Source organism: Myotis lucifugus, unplaced genomic scaffold, assembly GCF_000147115.1.
Source record: "Myotis lucifugus unplaced genomic scaffold, Myoluc2.0 scaffold_167, whole genome shotgun sequence".
Taxonomy (NCBI): Eukaryota; Metazoa; Chordata; class Mammalia; order Chiroptera; family Vespertilionidae; genus Myotis; species Myotis lucifugus.
This window is the reverse complement of record NW_005871215.1, coordinates 2,082,418-2,104,459: the sequence shown is the minus strand read 5'-3', so window position 1 is coordinate 2,104,459 and position 22,042 is coordinate 2,082,418. Positions and strand designations below refer to the sequence as shown.

At 48.9% G+C, this 22,042-nt stretch overlaps 1 protein-coding gene and 1 long non-coding RNA gene across 2 annotated transcripts in view; one reads left to right on the top strand and one right to left on the bottom strand.

The window, feature by feature from the left end:
• Positions 1–5,834, top strand: part of PRMT8 (protein arginine methyltransferase 8) — a 92,089-nt gene extending 86,255 nt beyond the window's left edge. The window contains exons 9-10 of the mRNA XM_023759936.1: positions 4,137–4,258; positions 4,995–5,834. Coding sequence (XP_023615704.1) covers positions 4,137–4,258; positions 4,995–5,078 — 206 coding nt within the window. The 3' untranslated portion in view covers positions 5,079–5,834. The remainder of the gene's footprint in view (positions 1–4,136; positions 4,259–4,994) is intronic.
• On the bottom strand, positions 1,792–12,133 carry LOC106698363. Its single transcript, XR_001349689.2, has 2 exons — positions 11,659–12,133; positions 1,792–2,833 (listed from the first exon to the last, which is right to left on the bottom strand). It is a non-coding gene; the product is annotated as an uncharacterized LOC106698363 (long non-coding RNA).
• Between the last annotated feature and the right edge of the window lie 9,909 nt (positions 12,134–22,042).

Below are 22,042 nucleotides of genomic sequence, written 5' to 3'. Positions count from 1 at the left end.
CTTTGGCACATCCTAGGCAGGTACAGGGAGGAAAATGGACCTGGGGCCCCAGGGCTGCTGTGTAGTAGATAGGAGAGCAGTAGGCTGAGTATGAGCAAGCCTGGATTTGAGTCCTGGTATTCCCAGGATTCAGCAAAGTAGGATGATCAGGCGCTGAAAGTGACCTTGGGCAAGTTAGTCTCTGGGTCTTGGGTTTGTTATGTGTGAAATCACACCATTGGACCTCAGTGGCCTGGCAGTCCTTTTTAGTTTTGCTGTCCTTTGACACTGAGTCATTTTCTCAGGTCAAAGGAGCTTCTTGGTGCATAGTCTTTAATTCTTCAGAGAGCTTGTGAACCCCCTAGGGCAGTGGTTCTCAACCTGTGGGTCAAGACCCCTTTGGGGGTCGAATGACCCTTTCACAGGGGTCGCCTAAGACCATCGGAAAACACATATATAATTACATATTGTTTTTGTGATTAATCACTATGTTTTAATTATGTTCAATTTGTAAAAATGAAATTGGGGGTCACCACAACATGAGGAACTGTATTTAAGTGTCGCGGCATTAGGAAGGTTGAGAACCACTGCCCTAGAGCATATCATTACAAATTTACAGACGGAAAGAGCATTAGGTTCCACTTAACCATTGGGAAGTGAAACAGAAAGCAGGATTCCACTCGTTTTCCAAAAGCACCAGGAATAATCTTGTGAACCCCCTGCTGTTTGTTCCCATGGCCCCTGTGGTCACAACTCATGCCAGACTTGTTTTCTCACTTAGGGGATAGGATATAAAGGGGGTAAGGCTGCATTGGTTGCTGCTCCCCAAATTTAGGACCATATCTGGCACATCAGAGGCATCTTGAATAGATGTGTGTTGAATGAATCAATGGATGGATGGATGGATGGATGGATGGATGGATGGATGGATATACACTTGGAATCCTGCAGGCACTATTGGTCACAATCACTTCAAAATACAAAACACAAGCTGTCTGTAATCCAGAACCCAGAGAGACTGTGAGGGGAGAGGCCTCAGGGAGGGAGAAAAGGGGTCCAGATATTGAGTATGAAGGCATCTTCATAACAGGGAAAGCTGAGGGCAGAGGAGGAGAAGAAAAGACTTGCTCACTGACGGGAACTCCAGGTGTCCTGCACAGCCCTGTGGTGAGTGCTCGCCCTCGTGCACTGCAACTTCCTGGATGCTTCCCCAGGACACTCTAGAATCTAGATCACTAGAATCAAGAAGCCCACATTTGCAGCCCAGAGCCATAGTTTATGGATAAGTAAAATGATATATCACTTTCCATAATTATGAAATAGCCACCTAATGCTTAGTAACACCCTAACACAGGCTGACTATGTTATAGGTTGGGTGATCATATAATTTATCTTTCAATTAAGGAAATCTTTGAGAGTGAGAGAGAGAAAGAGAGAGAGAGCTAGTAATAATTATACCAGGAAAACAGAAGTAAACTGTGCACAACAGGTTTGGTCATCCTTAGTGTATCTTTTCCCTGTTCTCATCCCATCTAATCCTCACAGAGCCCCATGGTCTGGAGGTGTAAAAAATGAGCCCCCAGGTCATGTGCAAATACGTGGCAAAGTGGAAGCTGGAAACTGGGTCTGTTGTGCCCACTTCACGGTCCTTCCCACTGACACACATCCAAAAGGTGTTATCAGATGTGAACCATTAGGTTTGTTCAGCGATTTCATCCATGGCTGTTCATCTGCATCACCTGGGGGAGATTTTTAAGTCTTGGCAAACCTGCTCCCTTCTCATCCCCAGAAATACTGAATTCAAATCCCTAGTAGAGTAAAAACAGTTGACTTTTAATAAGTTTCTTCTGGACATATTGTTGGAGGATCAGGACTGAGAAGACTGGTTTAATTAGTCCATAGCTAATGAACCCATCATGGAAATGAGACCTTGGGGAAGTTCTTAACCTTTTGATGTTGATGTCAGGGGGAGAGATCACTTTCCTCCAACCCAATGTGGGCATATTTTGGGGCTACCATCAGAGTCAGACTCCTAGGCTTGGTGACTGGCAAATTTGAGGCGGTGAAGTCTCTGGGATTCTCATGAAGCATCTGACGAGGTAAAAGAAAGAAGGTGCCTGAATCCTCTTGCCTGAAGGTCTATAAGAACTGGAGAGACACCTGTCTGAGCTGCTGTAGGTGGCAGTGGGGGTGAGAGTGCTGTCAGTCACACACTGCTCTTCTCCACACACACTGGAGACTGTCTTTTGACAATTTATTTAGATGTAGTTGGCAGGGAAGATGCTGGGAGCAGGCACACTTCATCTGTAGACAGCAGTACTAGGATAGTACTGCCTTAGACTAGAGGACAGGAAGGCTGGATGTGTTTGGGGATCCAGGATCGGAGACTCACAGATTGCATGCCCATGATCCTCCTTCAAGCCATTCCAAATATTCAGGCTGCTCTTCCCTCTCTAGGACCTTGAGTTTGCATCGATTTCCCACATGCACACACTGAAGGCTACTCAAGTCTGAATCCAAACCACTGACATTTGATCAAGCCAGTTCATTGCAAAGGGCAAAGAAAGACAAAGTCTTCATCGCCATTCAAATAGTGCTTGAAAGATGTTAGAGGCCACCTGGTCTGACTTGGTGCATGATAAATACCAAGTCAGTGGACCCCAGGTAGCTTGTAAGCTTGTGATACAGTTCTAATTCTTTATGGTGCATTGAAGTCTGCCTTCTAGTAATTTCCACCGACTAACCTTTGTTCTGCCTCCAAGGTCACACATGAGTTTTTCCATGTGACAGCTTTTTGTCGTGTTTAAAAGGCACTTATGTTCTCCCCCAAGTCTTCTTATCTTTAACTTTGGTCCTAAGCAAAGAGGAAATCAGCATTAATGAGTCCTGTATCCTGGTGGGGAAGATAAGTGTCTAAAGGGCCAAGAGAAACTGACTATAAGATGGGATCTTCTATTGTTCTTAGGTTCAAAGCTCTCAGTGTAACTGAGCATCTATGGGTACATTGAAACTTCATGGGATGTCTATCTAGTCTGGTTTTATATCAAATAAATCATTTGTTCAGTGCTTAAAGGCCTACTAAGTGAGGTGGTAAGCACTGAAGATATAACAGTGAGCAGGCCTGGCATGGTCCCTGCCCTCATGGATTGCAGTCTTGGGGAGGACACAAACAAGTGGGCAGAAAAGACATTTGTGCTGCAGCATGACAGGCTCAGGGTGCCCTAGTCCAAGTGGGCGGTCAGGCAGGGCTTCACAGAGGAAGTGGCCTTGAAGGATGAGGGAGAGAGAGCCTGGTGAGCAGGGAGCAGGGGGGAAGAGTGTTCCAGGGATGGCTGTTGCTGAGGAAGATGGCCCATTAGCTGTGCCTCTCATGGAGCTGTGGGATCTGTACTGTGCTGAGAGGGATGTGTGCAATTTAATGGCAAATACAGAGGAGGTGCAAGCATCAGCGTGGCTTTGGATCATGCAGGAGGTGTGGGCTCTGGCCCAGCATTGGGGCTGTGGAAAGAGAATCATCCCTCATTTCTATTTGAGCCAGTTGGTCAGCACAGCTGAGACCCCTGGTGAGCCTGGGCCAAGGGTACTAATTTTGGTTCTAGGGCAGAGAGGCAGGAAGGGAAAGCTATTTGTAGGACCGGGCTGGCAGTGGAAGTGGGGAAACTGGGTTAGCTGTGGAGTTTGCATAAATGATGTCATTTAAGGGGAAACAGGATGTTCTACTCTATGAATCTCTCCCCTACACTGTTGGAAAGTCTTCACTCTGTTGAACTAATGAAAACAAACATACAAACAAAACACACACACACACACACACAGTGGCATTCTGAGATTCATTTGTGTTAGGAAGTTTAGTTGGTGAGAGGGTATTCATCCTCCACTGCTTGGTATGAAATTGTAATATCAGCTTGTTCTCTTATGATCCACAGCTAAGACCCGCAGCCCTGAGGGGTGGAGATCTGATGGAAGGAGGGGTCCCTGAGGCTGAGGAGGAGTTCTGGTGTGGGCTTGGAGATGGCATGTGACCCAACAAGGGTGTTGTGTGGGCGTCAGAGTCTCAGAGGAAAGCCAGTGACTTGTAGGCAGGGTCCCAGCCTCAGCCCTTCTGGAGACGCCTTCTCTGACTGTCCCGTCCTACCTCCCCATCCTTCGCCCCTCAGCCCCTGATGCCCCCTACACCCACTGGAAGCAGACCGTCTTCTACCTGGAAGATTGCCTCACCGTCCGGAGGGGGGAAGAGCTCTATGGGTCCATCTCCATGAAGCCAAATGCCAAAAATGTGGTGAGTGCTAAAATGGCCTCTGTGTGGGCAAGGGTCAGAGAGAAGGGACCACAGTGCTGGTCCCAGTGTCCACTCACCCAGGCAACTCAGTGCCTTGTGCACAATCAGGAAAGTTACCAGATGAGGCAGTCAGAAGTTGGGCTTGGATGTAACTAGGCATTACTGAAGAACTCCAGGGTTGGCCCCTAAAAGCTCCGGAATTTGAGACTTTTTCTAGCACCTCCTTCCCCACCTGGACTCTCAGCCTGGAGCACAGTGTCTAGCTCTTCATAGAGGGGCTTTGAGAACAGAGGCTGTTGCCATGGGTTTCACCTCAGTTAGGACGAGCTGAGCCAGGAAATAAGTTCCTGGTGGCCCAGAAGAAGTTTTTGCATTTCTTTAGTGGGCCAAGTGGGTTGGGGACGGCGTGATTCTCTCTGTTTGAGCCACCCTGGCTGCAGGCAATGCCTTGTGGGATTACCACAGGAGACTCACCCACCCCACTCTCTATTCTCCCAGGATGAAATCAGAGGAAACAGTCTGTATTATTACAGGAAGAATTTAGGTTAGGAATCAAAGAACTTCCTGTGAAGATAATGAGGCACCAGAATAGATTTCCGAGGGCTGTTGGTGGGAACTCCTTAGCTAGCAAACCTTAGGAGCAGAGGAGCTACCCATCCATCTGCCTGTAGGGAGGGGCGTGGGGCCAGCACTTCCCTCCACACTGACGCTGCGACCCTTTGCTCCTTCTCTGCAGCGAGACCTCGATTTCACAGTAGACTTGGATTTCAAGGGACAGCTGTGTGAAACATCTGTATCTAATGACTACAAAATGCGTTAGCACACGTGGGAAGCTGCAGAGAGCGAGCGAGAAAAACCCTCACCTCGATCTGCGGCACTGTGATGAGAATACTGCTTGCAGGACTACACACTCGAAAACCAGAGTTTTAAATTCTTCCTTGAAGATTGGGGAACTCGCCAGGGCTCAGGTGGCCCTGACACTGGACAGATGACCTCCAGCTGCTCAGCTCTGCTCTGTGAGCCCTTCACAATGTCTTTGCTGTCGCTGACCATGAGCGACCTCCAGTGCTGCGGCTGGGCCCGGGGACAGAAGTGCTCATGTATACCTATTGTCCTTTACTGTGACTCTCCGATCTCCAGGTTTTGCATGCTGCAGGCATCTAGGGCAGAGGCTTCACTAGAACCTGGAGGCTAGTGTCTTTGATAGAATAAGCCGGATTCTGTCTGTGCGGTGGTGTGTGCGTGCCTGCGCGCGGACAGCATATACAGTCGCTTATTTACCCACAACACTGTATATGCATGCATATACAACCACTGGGTGCACCCAAGTGTCCATCCAGGGCGTGTGTGCACATACGCGTGCGTAGAATATCTATTACTCCCAGAGGAGATTTTGTTGCTTTGGAATAGGACTTTGTTTTGTGATTAGCTCTCCCCTCCCCCACCCCTTACCAGATGTAAGCAGCTATGAAACATTCTCTGTACTAGCTTTGGTCTCCTTTTGACTAGACCGTGGCTCCGAAGCCTGGAGCATAGTACCACACACTCTGTGGGAGCTCAATAAAGGCACATGAGAGTGAAGCAATGGGACGGCTGTGTTCCTGGTGCTCTGAGGGGAGGAGGGTGTGAGGGGGGGAAGCGCAAGGCAAAGGCCGCGTTGGAGCAGAAATGAAAGGGCAGCACCTGGCTCTCTTCCTGCTTCAGGAAGGGAGGCTGCTGGGTAGAAGCAGCTGTGAAGTCAGGACTGGCTGAAAGGCACCTCCCGCAGACTCTCGGGGTGGGAGGAGGGTCCTGGAGCTGGAGTGGGGGACATGAGCTGACTGAGAATGCTCTAGAATGGGAGGCCACATGTGTCCTGGAGTTAAGCCAAAGTCAGGAGCAGGAAGCTGGGATGTGCTTGCTGCCCGGAGGGCTGGGGGAAAGCAGGGGATGGTGACTGAGCTTGTGGTTCTGAGTCATGGAGAGAGACGGGGCAAGGTTTGAGGGGAAGGCCAGTAGGCAGCGAGGGACACTCCCTGTCTAGAGTGCTGAGAGTCTGCTGGGCATGCTGGTGGGTGATCTCGTCCCTGCCCCTCACCCCTGGGCCAGTATCTGGCCTGGCCTGGCAGCCTCCGCATCAGCAGGAGCCCACCCATCTTGAATGGGGCCTTCCCACTGAGCTCAAGCAAGACACGTGGTCCTCGAGGTGGCACGCAGTTTCCCACAACAGCTCCCTCCCACAGTGTGGCGGATAAATTTCCAGTCCTCCCAACTTCTTCAGCCTGCCACCTCTGAGACTCCAGTCCCATCACAGAGAGGCAGAACCAGGTGAGAGACTCCTGGGGCTGTGACTGTTACTTGAGGAAAAGGGGGGAGCGTCACCTGTGATGACACTCACCTGTGGACAGGGACCAGGCCTAGCTGCCCTGAATATTCAATTGCCAGGTAGGGGAGGGCCCGCCTCTGGTTGAGGGGCCAGGCACCTGGGGCTGTAGCACCACTGAGAGAAGGGGGCTGTGCCAAGTGAGTGTTTTCCACACTGTGTCCTGGGGGCTCTAGGGCTTGTGGGAGGTGCCAGGGGCAACCCCCCAACTTCAGAAAGAACCATTTTTCATTTCTCTGTTTTTTATTTATTTAATTTTTTTGGGGGGGGGGCAGAATTCTACTAAAAATAAAAATAAAACAAAGAAATTTAAAGAAACCAAGACCAAAACCAAACCCCTTTGAAAATGACTTATGTAGGTGACTCACAGTCCTAATACTCCAAAGTCAGGGCTATCTGGGACTCTCTCTTCCCTTCCCTCTGGCCCAGCAGACCTGGGCAGCCTCACCTAAACCACTTCCTACAGCCCCAAAGAGCCTTTGGGTCTTAGCTGGCACCTACTACCTGGCCTAGAACCACATTTTCCCTCACCTGCACCTTTGTTATCTCCTGCCCCATCCGCTCCACAATATCTTCTCCATCCTCACTCAGAGAGGAGATAGGCTCTGGGCAGAGAGGGGCGGGGGAGGGGGCTCTTGAGGAGCACGTAGCTCTGAGGCTGCTCTGCTTGGCAAGCTGGTGGGTTTCACTTGCCCCTTGGCCTGGCTTCTGTGCAGGGTCCCAGCAGGCCGGGCCCTTTGGAGCCTGTGTTTTCCATCAGACACCTCGTGGGGATGAAGTACCATGTCCTTTGCCAGAACTGGTGAAGTGTTTTCATTTGGTTTGTCTGGGGTTATTCTCTAGCTTTGGGGCAGGGCAGTCTCATCTGTGTCAGCATTTCTCCTTGGGGAGACATTTTGGGTCTGGGAAGGCAAAGGGGCCATTTAGAGGAAGTGGCCCAGCTGACAGGGCCCAGGATGGGAGGGTGTGGAGGAGGCCTCGGCTTGCCTGAGGGTGGGTGTCCTGGGGTTGGTCATGGCCTTAAACATGATAACGAACTTCAGCGGCAATGGCTCTCAGGCATCTGCTCGCTTGTTGGCTTCCCCAAAGCTGTGGGACTTAGGCATGAGTGCTCCCCACCCGTGCTGCAGCCGAGGCACTGAGACTGGGGAGGAGGAGCGGAGCTGGGCAGTGGGCCCAATCCTGCTCCTCGTGCCTCTGCTGACAGTGCCCGTCCTCTGAACCTCGGCCAGCGAGGCCTCTCTTTGTACCTAGAGACACATACAGTGAAAACCGAGAAATGCTTTTTGCCCACACATATTAAACAAGAAAAGTCTAGAAACTTCAAGGAGACAACAGTGACTGTGTTAGAAGAAGGAGAGGTTGAGGAAGGACATGGGCTGGGGCCCCCGAGGGGAACTCACCAGGGAATTTTCACTGTGGTGGGAGTCAGGAGCCCTGGATGCTGCCTATCCTCAAACAGCAAGGCTCTCCTACTTTGTGTAGAATTCCACCCATGGTCAGTGGGCAAAATCCTACTATGCCAAGAGCAACCAGGATGACGATCTCCCAGGAGCTCAGGTGTTGGGACCTGGAGGCATCCCTGACATTCCTGGGGGACAGGAGGTCGGTGAAGACAAGGCCTGGCAGTCTTTGGGGCATCTTCTGCCTTCAGAGGAGAAGAGGGTCACCCCACGGCCTGCCCTGGCTCTGGGTCTGTGGCCCCCACCACACCACCCCCTCTTTCTGCTCCTGGGGTGCAGAGTGAAGCCTGGGAGGCATGAAGAAGCATCCACAACCCCCCCCCCCCGCCTTGTCCTGCCCCTGGGAAAGAAAGCTCCAGTGGGAATTGTCATTTCTCTCTGATTCGGTGGGAAATAAGCAATATCTGCTGGAGCATGTTCTAAAGAGAAGTCAGTGTGTCAGATGAGGAGGTTTCAGCATGATGATAGAGATGCTATAAAAATGACTTCACTTAGGGAACCTGTTTGTTCCCCCAATCTGACTTTTTTTTTTAGACTATACTAGACCCTGTCACTCTTCTCCCTTCCTGGGGAACATCTCCCTTTAGTTCCCTACTTCCCCCAGACCTGCAGCGGTGGTGTGTCTGCGGTGGTCTTAATTGGGCTTATTGGTACCTGTGCTTGCTCAGAGCTTCATTGCATGCATGGTCTCTTCCCCACTAGACCATAGGTTCCAAGGGCAGGAACCTCCTTCTGCCTGTGTTTTTCCCTGATCAGAGTTGGGGGTGCAGGAGGGAAATCACAGGTGACAGCTGACCAGCTTGATTCCTGGGGAACATGTCCCAGACCACCTGGCTCCTGTCCCTCCTGTCTGTGCCCTGGGGACATGCCAACATTTTCTTTTCTCGTAAAAGCCACTCCTTTGCCAGGTGCTGCCTAGTTTCCCGTCTCTGAAACCTTCTCTCTTGGCACCACACCTGACACACCATCTCCAGGCCCAGCTTGGCTCCAGACCTCAGTAACAGGATAACGTTAAGCAAATGCCTCAGCCCATCCCTGTGACTTGGGGTGGTCACCTGGCCAGGTGTCTGGCCAGTTCTGATTATTGGGTACCTGCCCTACCTTGATCTCCTATCTTTAAGTCCCAGGTCCTATGTGATGCAACTCCCCCCCTCCCAACTCCCTTACATAGAAGATCCCCAGCCTGGTTTCTGGAGCCCTCTTCCTAATGACAGATTTTTCTGGATCCTTGCTACCTGCCTGGAGTCTTGAATGGCACCTCCCTGCACACCTGGTTTCTGAGTGCCACCCACCTGTGATGCACCCTAACTTACCTTAGACCCCCAGGCTGTCCCATGTTGTGTCTGAGCCCTGTGCTTGTGGTCTTGTGACTGCCAGGAAAGGCCTGATTTCCTGAGGATGGGTCATCTCCTCACTCCTGTCTGACCACTGTTGATACACTCGGCTCCACATCTGGGAGACTCCCAGGCTGCCTGTCTTGGTCCATTGGAAGCAACTGGTCCACATTTAGCCAAGGCTCAGACACAACATGCTCAGTGATCAGAAGTTCAGCCAACATGCATTTATTGGATACTTAATGGGCTGCAGGTCCTGCGCACAAAGCAATACAGCAGCATCAGCAAGCACTGTCCCCTGCCCTCACAGCACACACTGCCTGGGTGTCAGTTTCTGGGCATGCCTGCCCTGCTCTTGCTTAAATACTGAGAAGTTTGCACCCTCAGCCATCATCCCTAGCCAACCCCACTCTACCTGTCCCACCCAGTGAACCATCCATCTTCTTAGTCCAGCTCAGCAACATAAGCTGTGTCAGGATTGGAGGTGAGGTGTGCAGCTTCTTTGGCTTCTCTCAGTCATTAAGCCTACGAAACAGAAGCCCACTATCTACAAATTCCACAGGAGGGTCAAGCTGGCCATTTTCAAAGGAGGTCTGAGACCCCTTTTAATCCTGGTTATTTCTCATAGCAGAAGTGAAAAGTGCCTTTTCCAACCACTAGGCTGTAGCTAACACCTCCGTCCCAAGGGCAGCCATAGCAAACTGGGCAGAGAAAACACCCAGGACACTGGCTCATTAGACCCAGCCCCTTGTTGTCCCTACCTCAGAAGGCAAGTGACAGTCACTGGACAACTCATGACATGAGGTTTGGAGCCAAAGGACCAAATCAAACCCCATCTCTGCTGCTTACTCTGTGACTTTGGGCAAGTCCTCCACATCCATGAAACTCAAAAGGAGGTAACTCAGATAAAATGAAAAAAAAAATATAAAACACATTTGGAATCTATAAAGTACAATGGAAATCCCAGTTATAAAGCTATTTTAATAATATTTCCACCCTGTACTCTAGCTCCCATCATTGAGAAGCACGCCGGGTGCCAGTGCCTGAGGCCTGCACCTCTGACGGTCCTGGGGCGAAGCAGGAGTGGCCATCGCAGCCTCAGTTAGCAGCTGGCCAGCCCCCAGGGCCACAGACTTTGGCTCAGAGTTTGGGGACAGCCCTGGGCAAAGGTAGCCCGTTTCATGGCTCTGGTTCACAAGTGGCTTGCAGAGCTCTTAAAGCCTATCTCCAGCCCTAAACGGTTTGGCTCAGTGGATAGAGCGGCAGGCTGCGGACTTAAGGGTCCCAAGTTCGATTCCGGTCAAGGGCATGTACCTTGGTTGCGGGCACATCCCCAGTGGGGAGTGTGCAGGAGGCAGCTGATTGATGTTTCTCTCTCATCGATGTTTCTAACTCTCTATCCCTCTCCCTTCCTTTCTGTAAAAAATCAATAAAATATATATTTTTAAAAAAGCCTATCTCCAAGCCCTCAGGCAGGCAACAGCTGGCTGGCATCCTGGCACATGACTTTTCATTGGAACTAAAAGAGCCTCAATTATTTAGATGCCATACCCCCACATGGGGCTCTCTGGGCAGGGTCTCCCCTTCTGGCTCTGTTGACCTGTATTGCTAATCACAAGGACTTCCTAGTGACCTTGAGACTGAGCCTAGTGTCTATGTCTAGTGCCTGTTTGCATCCTGTGGAGATGAGCAGTAGTAACCCAAAGTTCACTTTATTTTGAAATCCCAAACATGCCGTCTTTCCCAGGAGAATTTTCCCCTTGTCATATTTGGTTTTGATCAATAACATGTTGGGTTTGTATACTCTCAGCACCTAATCTCTTTGATGGCCAGAGTTAATGGCTTGGAAGCACATTCTGGGGATCAGCAAGAGGGATGAGTTAGGGACCAAGCTGAGAACCTCATCTTGACTGCAATGGCAGCCACAGATGTTTGAGAGATGTCTGGCTACATTTAATAAGAAATAACCAGTCAAATGTCCCCCATCATTAAAAATTGTCATCAATGTGACAGAGGCACATGTCACTATGGCACTGTGAGTCAGAAGTCATTAGAAGAACAGAACAGTAGGGATCCTTTTCTGTGTGCAGGGCAAGGACCGAGCCTCCCAAGAGAACATCTGTGCAGGAAGGAAGAAGCAAAACCTAGAGATGTGGAAATTCTGTGCTGCACCACAGCGCTGTGGTCTAGGAGAGCATGTGACCGTGAAACACGGAATATCTAGGATGAGGATATACTCACCACCTGTTATCTGGAGGCTGGGCATGGCTTTCGGATTAAGCATGGGGTGGGATTTCGTCGTCAGCATAATGGCTCCAGTTCTGGTCTCAGTTGGAACCAAGAGAGGTAAGTGAGTTGTCTCTCCCAACTTCCTCCAATCCATTCATATTTCTCAGGGCCCTTCTGTGTGGCAGACACTGTGGTAGGCACTGGGACAAAACAGATGCCAGTCTGCCCTTCTGGAATTACAGGGTGCTGGAGGAGCAGACCCTAAACAAGAGTGATAAATATTATGAAAGAGGAAGTACAGAGGCTGAGGAAATAAGAGACTGGTAGGAGATGGAGACACTCTGTGAAGATATGAGTTTAAACATAAACTTGAGAAAGCAGAAGAGGAGGGGAGGTACCTCAGAGGGAGAGATGGCATGTGCTGAAGCCCAGCCCAAAGGACTCTGGAGAGTGTGGCCGATCTGAAAATTCGAGAAGAGCAGAGAACAGGAAAAGGTGAGGGCCTGGGGAGAGCAGCGAGGAAGGAGGCTTGAGATGTAGCCAGGGACCACGGTCAAGAGCCTTGTGAACTGCATCAAGGAGACTTTTTCCTTGGGCAGTGAGAAGACTGCCGGCTTTTAGTGAGGGAAGTGACAGGACAGGAATAGCATGCCACACGTGCTCGCAATCTAATGAGCTCAAGTTGGCAGTCATTTCCCCAGGAAAATGACAGTAGACTTAACCCATTTCCTACTTCAGAAAATCAGCCACAGGAAAGATAAATGTAAAACCGCAGAACCTGTAAGAGCCACTGCGGAGGATGGAGATGGAGGCTTCCTTGGGTGGCTGTTGTGGAAAATGGCTTGAATACAGACTGCTTCATTGTAGGATTGCCTCATTCACCACTTGGGAATCTGCAAATGGGCAGTCTGTACAACTCAGAGATCATTTGGATTACCCTTTCCGTGTCACCTCAACCTGTTCTTCCCACAGGCGGCTTCCTCTGGGCTCCGAGGATGTTATTGTCTGGGAGGCGGGAGGTGGTTGGTAGGGTCTGGGCGAGGCTGGGTCTGCATTTCAGGACTGTTCTGCTGTCTTCGGGCCCCAGGCAGCTGTTTCCAGAGCGCATAGTGCTTGGCATCATTTTCAGCTCACAGATGTCTTCTTGAAGAGTCTTTCCGAAGCTTCATGGAGCCTAATGGGTTTCTGATATTATGGCAATTGCTTTCTGGCCATGGTTGGTTAGCTCAATTGGATAGCACATCATGGTTGAAGCCAAAGACACAGACTGCACAGGCTCACTGCTCAGTTTCACGGTCACAGATGATGCCTGGAAACTCCAGCCAGCCTTGGGGATAAACAGACCTGGGATTGAAGCCTGGCGCTTCCTGCCTAAGGCTCTGAGACCTGCACGAAGTTCCTGGAGCTCCCTGTTCCTGTGTGACTTCTTCCCCGTCCAGCGGGGATGACAACACCTTTCTCCCAGGTTGCTGTGAGTGTTAGGTGAGAAAGCAGTGCACGGTCCCACCGCTGCATGTAAACGGAGCTTTTAGTTCTGAAACGGAGGCTCCAACAAGACTGTTCAAGGGCTCAACCAGGAGGGAGAGAGACGCAACTCTAGGAGTGTGTCTGCCCACCCACAGTGGGTCGGAGAGCTTGCCTCGTGGAGTCAAAGAGAAGAGGTGCGATCCTCTATTGCTTAGAAATGGTTCTGAAGATGGTCTTGGATACCTGCATTCGAGGCTGTGGGAGCTCAGAGCAGGGCCAGGGCTTGGGGCGGCCTGAGGTCATTAAACATGACTCAGGGCCTGAGGCCACCCTCTGCGTGTGGTGCAGAGCTCAGGCGGCAGGAGGCTTCCCGTGGTGTCGTAATGAGGACTTACAGTCACTCTGGAGCAGAGGAGCCGGGGCTTGGTGGAGTGTGCTCTCTGGAGCTGAAGGAGTGAGTTCAAAGCGCAATTCTCCCACGCTTGGCTGTGTAACCTTGAGCAAGTTGTTAGCCTCTCTCTGCCTCAGTTTCCTTTACCTGTAAATAGGGGGTAATCCTATATGATCTTCCTCAGAGGAAGGTGGTAAGGGTCAAATACGAGCCGTGCCTGGGACCAGGGCAGCATTCTGTGTTAGCTGTTTCTACTACGACAGGCCGAGGCTCTGACTCATACCAGGCTGTGAGCTCCTCCGGACCTGACCCATGTTAGCCCCTCTGAGCCTCACGGGTGTCTCCTTGTGCCCCTGAGCGGATATCTGTGCCCACGCTTACCAACTATGGTATCAGCATCTGTTTTTGTGTCTATCTTCCCCCCGACTGTGCTGTCCAGGAGGGAAGGTTCTGTGTCTCACTTGGGTTTGTATTTCAGGTTCCAGCACAGTCCTGGTCCATTGTAGGTGTTCAGGGAACACTGGCCCGGTGAGCAGATGATGGCTTGCTGCCATGATGCTCCTGTCAGTTGTCGGTCTGCCTGCTACTCCTACTTGGGGACCTACTGTGTGGCCTTGAGGGGCCTGTCCCCTACTAGGCCTCAGCGCTCTCATTTACGAAATGACGGTGCTTAGCTTACAGTGGTCGCAGGCCCTCGCCAGCATGAAGAATCTGTGATTTTCTAACTCTGTAGCTCCACAGCTCTTATTTGATGAACCTGAACTCAGAACTTTCCAAGAAGATCCTGACTTTTCAGTGGAGGAGAGTAGAATGGCTGCTGGGCTTTTGGAGGGGCAGGGATCAGGCTGAGAAATAAAGGCTTGAGGAGGAAATGAAGTTCCTGCCTGGACAACAGAGAATTCTGGAGGCTTTGCCAATGAAGAGCCAGAGGAAAGGGGGCGCTTGACTGTACTTTGTCAGTCTGTGACTCTGCTGAAATGGGACTATCTCTTGGAAAATCATTTTAATGGAATTAAGCATGCTGGCTGCGGGCTGGCTGCGGGCTGGCTGCAGGCTGGGTGACTCTTGTCCATGTAGGGAGTTAATTTGGCTCCGCTAATATTGCCTATTGATTATCTCTGATTAGATTTCCTTTCATGTGTCACTCCCAAATGTTTCTCATGAGTGGGTCTTGGAGATGTGGGCTTCTGAGGAAGGTGAGGGAAGAGCAAGGAGAGTAGGGCTGAGCAGGTGTCCAGGCTCAGGGGGCCTGGGAGAGACGGAAGCTGTGTCTAACCACAGTGGCTCCAGCCCCGGACTTAAGGGTCCTGGGCCAGAGAAGTCCTGGCTCCCCAGCCCTGCTCTAGAGGAGGTCCTCATGCTCACGGAGCCTCAGTTTCCACACAGAGAAAATGATTCACAGAGGGTGTCAAGGAAGAGACTGTAAAACTCTAACGTGCCTACACTTGTGGGTTTTCTGTTACTCCCTCCTAGTGCACAAGCACAGCGAGCTTTGATTATTCGTAGAGGAAACTATGGCCTGGAGACTTCAAAGTAGTGGATTATACAAAATGTAATTTTATTTGGTGTGGGATTTGCAATGTATAATCCCTAAGTCCCCACCTTATTCTGAGAAATCCCCTTTCCTAAGGCTCTGGATTTAATTGGAAAAAACTCAGTGTTTGAGATGTAATGACTTAAAGTACGGGGTGGGGAGGCATCGGGTAGTCTGGAAACTCACTGAACTGTGGGAAGGCAGAGAGGGAAGGCCAAGGGTACAATATGGCCTGGCTCCTAGACAAACCCAGGAAGCACTGAGAGTTGAGATCGGTTGGTATGAGTTCTTCCTTCTTCCTTCTCTTCCCCACACCCTGGGCTACTCTCACTTGCTGCACTCCAGTCTTGCCTCCTCCTTCCACTCCGCTCTCTTTGGCACAATTGTAAAGAAGACCTGTCGCTGCCCTATTAACCTACAGGGTGACATTTAAACTCTTCTGATGCAGGAGAGCGGCTCTCAAGTTTTGGGCTTCTCTGCTTCCATCCCCAATTCACTCTCGAAGCCCAGCTTCAGCCAACCCCAGACTCCTCACCCTGCACTCTGCTACAGCCATAAGCCCAGCACCGGTGGGTCCCCAAACCAGCTCACTCTCCTGGGGCCCTTCTCTCCCCTTGGTATTCCTGACTTTTGAGCTACTCCCTTTCTTTCCATCTTTGCCTGAGGGCTTCTCTTTGATTTCACTTCTCAGACCGTCACTGAATGCTTTGTTAAGACATGGCTGCCTCTACCCATCCTCCCTGTCCTTCCCCCTCCAAGTCCAGGGGCAACTTAATCCTGCTAAAGTCTCACTTCCCATACTACACTGCAGTCTCTCATGTTCTATCCATCTGCTAGTATAGCTCCATCACTGACTTTGAGCTCCTTCATTTTTTTTTAGTTCTTTTTTATGTTCCAAGGGCATAGTGTAATGGCATATATTGCAACTTTTGTGGAATGTATTTCAAGTCATAAATGGTAGGACAATTAGGGAGGGAGTCAAGGATAAAATTAAAATGGGTAGAATGTGTGGCTTCATCAGTGTGTGTGTGTGTGTGTGTGTGTGTGTGTGTGTGTGTTGTGTGGCACCTGAGCCCCAACATTTCCTCCTGAGTACAGGGAATCAGGTGACTGCTATCTATGGCCTGGTAATTGAGAGGGTCCACAGTACCAGGGAGGCCTCAGAATCCTGTTGGCCATCTGCTTAACCAAAGACCTGTTGTATGATCACAGACAAGTCATTGAAATTCCCTTAAAGAATCCAGACAGAGGGAACTGCATGGGCAAAGACACAGGCACACAAGGGCAGATCCAAGGTCAAGAAAATGTTCACACACAAGCAGATTTTTCACTTTCTATTATTCCATTCCATTATTGTTGATAATAATGGTAATATTAAACAATTTTTTAAAACTCTTTTAACTTATAATTAAATCAGAATTTATGGTAGGAGGGGAGTGCAAGATTTTAAAAAAATAATAAAATAGATAAAACAATTAAAAGTGGAATAAATATGAAGAAATAAATAGTTAAAATAAAAAAAATCCTTCCGCTATTCTCCCCTCTCCCCCCAGTGATTCCAATGAACAGCGAAGGTTGAGTGCAGGAGCTAACATCACTCCATGGTGTGGGGCAGGGTGGTGCTGCTGTTTCAGGTGAAGCAGCTCTCCTGATTTCAACCACTGCAACCCAGCAGCTGGCCGCCACCCACAGATAGGGGGCATGCAGTGGGGCCTACTTATCAAGTCTCCAAGAGATGATGCTGGGGGACTAGAGGGAACATGACTTGAATCACAGCAGGAGAAAATTAGGTCAGATCAACCAAAGTGGGCCAAGCCCCAGAACCAGTTTCCAGTAAATATCAGGGGACAGACTGGGAACCCTGCTGTGACGGGAGCCTGTGAAACCCTCACAGGTGGACTACTGAGAGTCAGAGGAACTAGGGATAGCAAATGACCTTCCCAGAAAGCAGAACATATAGAATTGGAAAGGCAACTGTGACACCAAGACAGCCAGGAGCCAGCATGGCTGCTCATTGACCTGAGACCCTGGCAAGTCCCTCCTCCTGCCTGAGCAGTCTCCTCATCTGTGACCTGAGGGAGCTTGGTGAGCCTGCTCTGGGATCAGTCTAGCTCTGCATTTGCACACAATAGTCAATGCAGAAGACCAGTGGTTAGGCAGGCAGTGAGCTAGGAGTAAGGGTGCCCAGCACTCAGGAGGGTGGTCATATTTGTCTCTCACCAAGTTGAGGAGGGAACCTGGATAGACCCCAGGGCCTCCCAGCCATTGCTCGGGCTTCAAACTTCATGCCACTGAGAGAAGAGAAGGGGTGGGGAGAGGGAGGAGATGGCCCTCATGAATAAAAACTACTCTGGGAGGGGGCAGGAAAGGGAAGGGGGAGGAAGAGAAAGAGAGACGGATGAACATAGAGGAAGGAAAATGCAGCCTCATCTGCTTGCTTGTGTTTCTTGTATTTAAGATGCTGCCTTCTAGCATATTTTTAAACCCATCAGACATGAGAGGCTGATTTAAATAGACCCACACTGGGCAGCTGGTAATTTCACTTGCCACAGTAGAGAGCTGGCTGGACACTGGTGAGGCCTCAGCACCCCTCCCCATGCCGGACGAGCTGTGAAGCCCAAACCTCTTTGGTTGACTTTTAGGCCATGTGCTTTCCAATCCCTGATGTGAGAGCACAGGCTGGAGGTTGGGAGGTGGAGAGGGTGATAGAGAGTTAAAAAGATAAAGAAAAGGAAGAAAGGGAGGGAAAGTAGGGTGTAGGGAGTGGCTATTGGGTTAAGCCTGGGACTGACCTGTTGGCAAAGCCACAAACAAGTCCCAGCTTAGAGGGCACAGCCCTCTAATTAGGCTTGACCTTATGATGCTCCCTAGATCTTATCTGGGTAGATAATGGGCTGGGGGAGGTACAGCAAGTGCTGCCAAAACAAGTGAAACTCACAAGAACATTGTAACTATGGTGACCACTACCTTGTTTACCTCTGGCTATAAAATAAAGCATCAGCTTGCTGTCTGGGTCTCTCTCTGTGGCCTTAGCCAGGCACAGGAGATCCACCTAGACTCAGCTTATTCTCTTTGTCTGTCTTTTCTACATCCTTCGCTGCCTCCCCTCAGGCTCACTGAACCCTTGGCTGTGCTGGCCCGGCACAGTAGGGGGAGACCAGAAGAGAAAGTGGAGGTGGGTTCCTTGTAATTCACTGTATCTAGTTTCTCACTGGCATTCTGAAAAGAAGAGTTCATCTGCTTGAACACCTCCAGTGTCAGAGAGCTCACTACCGAGTGAGGCAGCCCGTTCCATTGCTGGACCATGCTCACTGGGATAAGCTTCCTTGTGATAAATCAAGTCCCCACTGTCTGCATTCCCAGCCCTCTTGAGTCCCTCAGAACAAGTGTAACACCAAAGTCAGCCCTCCCTGAACGCAATATGCCGGTCCCTCTTCCACACTGATCCTTCTATGCTGGTTCCCAGTCTCCTTACTATACATTATTACAACATAAATCTTGCAAAACCAAAATATTTCTGGGTGCTAATGAATGTATTTCCAGCTGTAGTCAATGCAACAAAATTCCAGGAACAACAAAAGACATTTGTCATTCATTTTTTGTTGTCATTCAACACACTCTCATTGAGCCCCTACTCTGGGGTCCGACTAGGTGCTCTGTTGGCATGTGGAATATGAAGGTCCTGTCCAGGACCTTATATACAGGGGGAGCCAAGCTCCTAAAGAGAAGCGTGTTCTGGGCAGGGGCAGAGATGCCAGGAGAACCGAGAGTCCCTCCCCCATTGAGTGGGTGTGGGGTGAGGTTGGCTCGAGGGCCTTCAGCGAAGGAGAGCCATGGCATTGTTGTGGCATGTTAATGTACACTGTAGGTTTCTAGGTGTTTCCTCAAGTACTCAGAGGAACCTTTCCTGCTCCCTCACCTCTGGATATAACTTGAGACAAACATTGAACATCTTAGAGCCCAGATGTTGGGCATTGAAGAGAATCCATCCTTCATTCAGTCAAGGAATATAAATGTTTAAGAAGGTAGTTTTTTAAAATGTATTGAGGTAAAATATACATAACAAAATTTATAATTTTAACTATTTTTAAATGTACAACTTAGTGGCATTAGTACATTCACAAGATTGTGTGCAACCATCAGTACTCTCCAACTCCAGAACTTTTTCGTCATTCCAAAGTGTTTTATAAATCTAATATAAAGGTGGTTTAATTAGGAATGTGCTATATAAAGTCTTGATGGGCAGCAAACCCACCCATCCACTGCCTCATGTCTATTACATACCAGGCCCCAGTAAGTACAATACTAATGAGACCAGAGCCCTGCCAGTGAGAACCTTATCATCTGTGATGCTGACCCTGTCCAATGTCAAAGCAGAGTGAGGGTACAAAGCTTTCTTAGATAAAAGTCTCTAGCTTGAAAGGATGCAAGTTCTCCTTATTCTGTTGGCCCAGGGAAATGGGAGCTGCTCTTACCTGAGGCCTTAGCTTCTCCCAGTTACCAAATGTGGGCTTTTCTTTCTTTTTCCTGTTTTGTTTTGTTTGGTCTCTTGCACAAATTAAATAACTCACATTTGTCTACAGACTTTCAGTTGACTAAGCCCTTTCCTCAGAGTTCTCATTTGACCTTCACTACCCTGTGAGGGCAGTTGGGCAGAGAGCACTATTATACAGACTTGGAAGCTGGGGCTCACAGTATCATGCAATTCCAGGTTTTGCTCAAGGTCATATAATTTGTGGGGAGCACAGCCTGGGTAAGGATGGCTGGTTCCACACCAGGAAGAAGGAGAACTGGGCAGGCAAGTGTCTTTTTATGCACAGAAGCATGGAGCTCAAGTCAAATTCAGTTGTTGAGCTGCCTGTGGGTAATGGATTGCTGCTGCTCGTGGCAGCTGGGGTGGCTGCAGGGTGATGAGCTGGAATGCTCTGATGGGCATCACACTGTCTGAAAGGCAATTAAATTGCAGCAGCTAGAATGCTCCTCAACACTTTGTTTTAAAAGCCAGAAGCATTTTAAAACATTTGACTCATTTGAAGCAGTGAAGCAAACCCCATGGGTCTACCAGGTCACAGGCCCAGATGTCCAACCTTTGAGACCTGGGGTTCCAGGGGAGTAAACTCACCAAGTGGTGAGCCTTGTTCTTGAGAAATGAAGCTCTGCTCTCGAGTGCTCCTTTAGGCAAGCATTGTTTGCCAGTCACTGTGCTAAACATGAGGTGACAGAGATGAATGCTCCTGCCTCAGGAGCTCAATCCAGTGCATTTTACTCATTAGAGCCCTTGGGACAATGTGTATAAATAATCACTGCACACTATCATTACAGAATAGCCTGGGAAGTTCATGGGCCAGATAATGAATTGCCCCTGAAACTCTGCCCTTGACCTAGTGCTACACATGCTTGATGAATTCTAGTTCTATAGTCACATTACTCAAACATTCTAAGGCCCCTTGAAGTCCACATGTTTCAATTTCTGTTTCCAATTTTAAAAATAAAAAAAGTTAATTCTTTCTGTCCATGTTCTTTGGGCATTTTTGCTTAGTAGTGTGGTGTTTTTATGTGTAGCATTTATTTTTATAGGTCAGATGGATCAAGCAATAACTCATTATGATAGCACAGGCTGCACTGGTTCTATGAGTTCTCATTTGTTGGGAGAGGAAACTCCTGGTGTTATGACAAGAGACTGTAAGTCCCACTTCTGAATCAGAGCCAAAGCCCTGATCAAGACCCAGCCCTGAGATAGGTCAGTTCTTAGACCTGACTCAGTCCTGCCCCAGGGTGATGAATGACACACCTCGCCAATGCTCCTCAGTTTCCACATTGATTCCAGGTCCTCTGCCAAGTGCTATGTGGTTTCCCAACCTCCAGCATTTCCAGCAAGTTCTTTTTCCTAAGTAGGACACTTCAATTAACTTGGCTCCACTGACCTTTGTTCAAGGTTAGAGTTATGATGTTCTTTGTTACTTCTACTGCTGATATAATTATGTTTATTAATGGACATGTTAATAGATTTAGGAAGTGAGGGAGGTTTAAAAACCTCCTATATCCTGTCAACCATTATCAATACCCCCCACCACAACCTACATATCCCAGGATAAGAATGTAAAATCTTATGAATTTTGACTGAACCTGATTAGAATTTGTATAAACCAATTTCTATTCCTCAGATGACAGGAGGAGAGATGACAGTACTCACAGGGCCACTCAGCAACAGGGCATTTAAGTCTTAGGTTTTGTATGTTTGTGTACTGTGATTTCATTATTTTGAAGTCATTAATCTGCTTTTTTCAAAAAGCTTCTGATTAGCAGTCTTCCTTCATTTATACCTTTTGACCAAAGCTTTGTGGAATGTCTGAATTCTTGGCAGGAGGAGAAACTGCCTGAGGATGTCTGGCCTTCTTCACTTCCAAGGAACTGGATACCTCCTTGGGCTGCTCATCTCTAGCACAGAACCCAGAAGGTAAAAATGGAGAGGAGGGTTCTCAGATCTGAAGGACTAGTGAGTTTCATGTTCTCCCTCCAATTCAGAAGAGATGAAATATAATGGGGAGCAGCTTAGAGATAGGGCTAAGGAATGAACTCAGAGTTCTGGCTATGTGGTGTGGAATATAAAGAAGAAAGCAGGGATAGAAAGCAGAGCTTGATTTGTACATCAGGTCTTTGAAACTTTAAATCAGCTTTTAAAAAATATTTTCAAAGACCTAAAGGAAACAATGTCTAAAGAACTACAGAAAAGTATGAGAACAATGTCTCTCCAAATACAGAATATCAACAAAGAAGTAACAATTATAAAAAGGAACCAAAGAGACATTCTGAAGTTGAAAAGTACAATAATGAAAATGAAAAATTCACTAGAGGATCCCAATAGCGTATTTGAGCAGGCAGAAAAAAGGCTCAGTGAACTTGAAGATAGGACAATTGAGATAATCTGGTATGAGGAACACAAAGAAAAAAGAATGAAGAAAATTGGACAGAGCCTCAAAACCTTTGAGACATCATAGAGCATG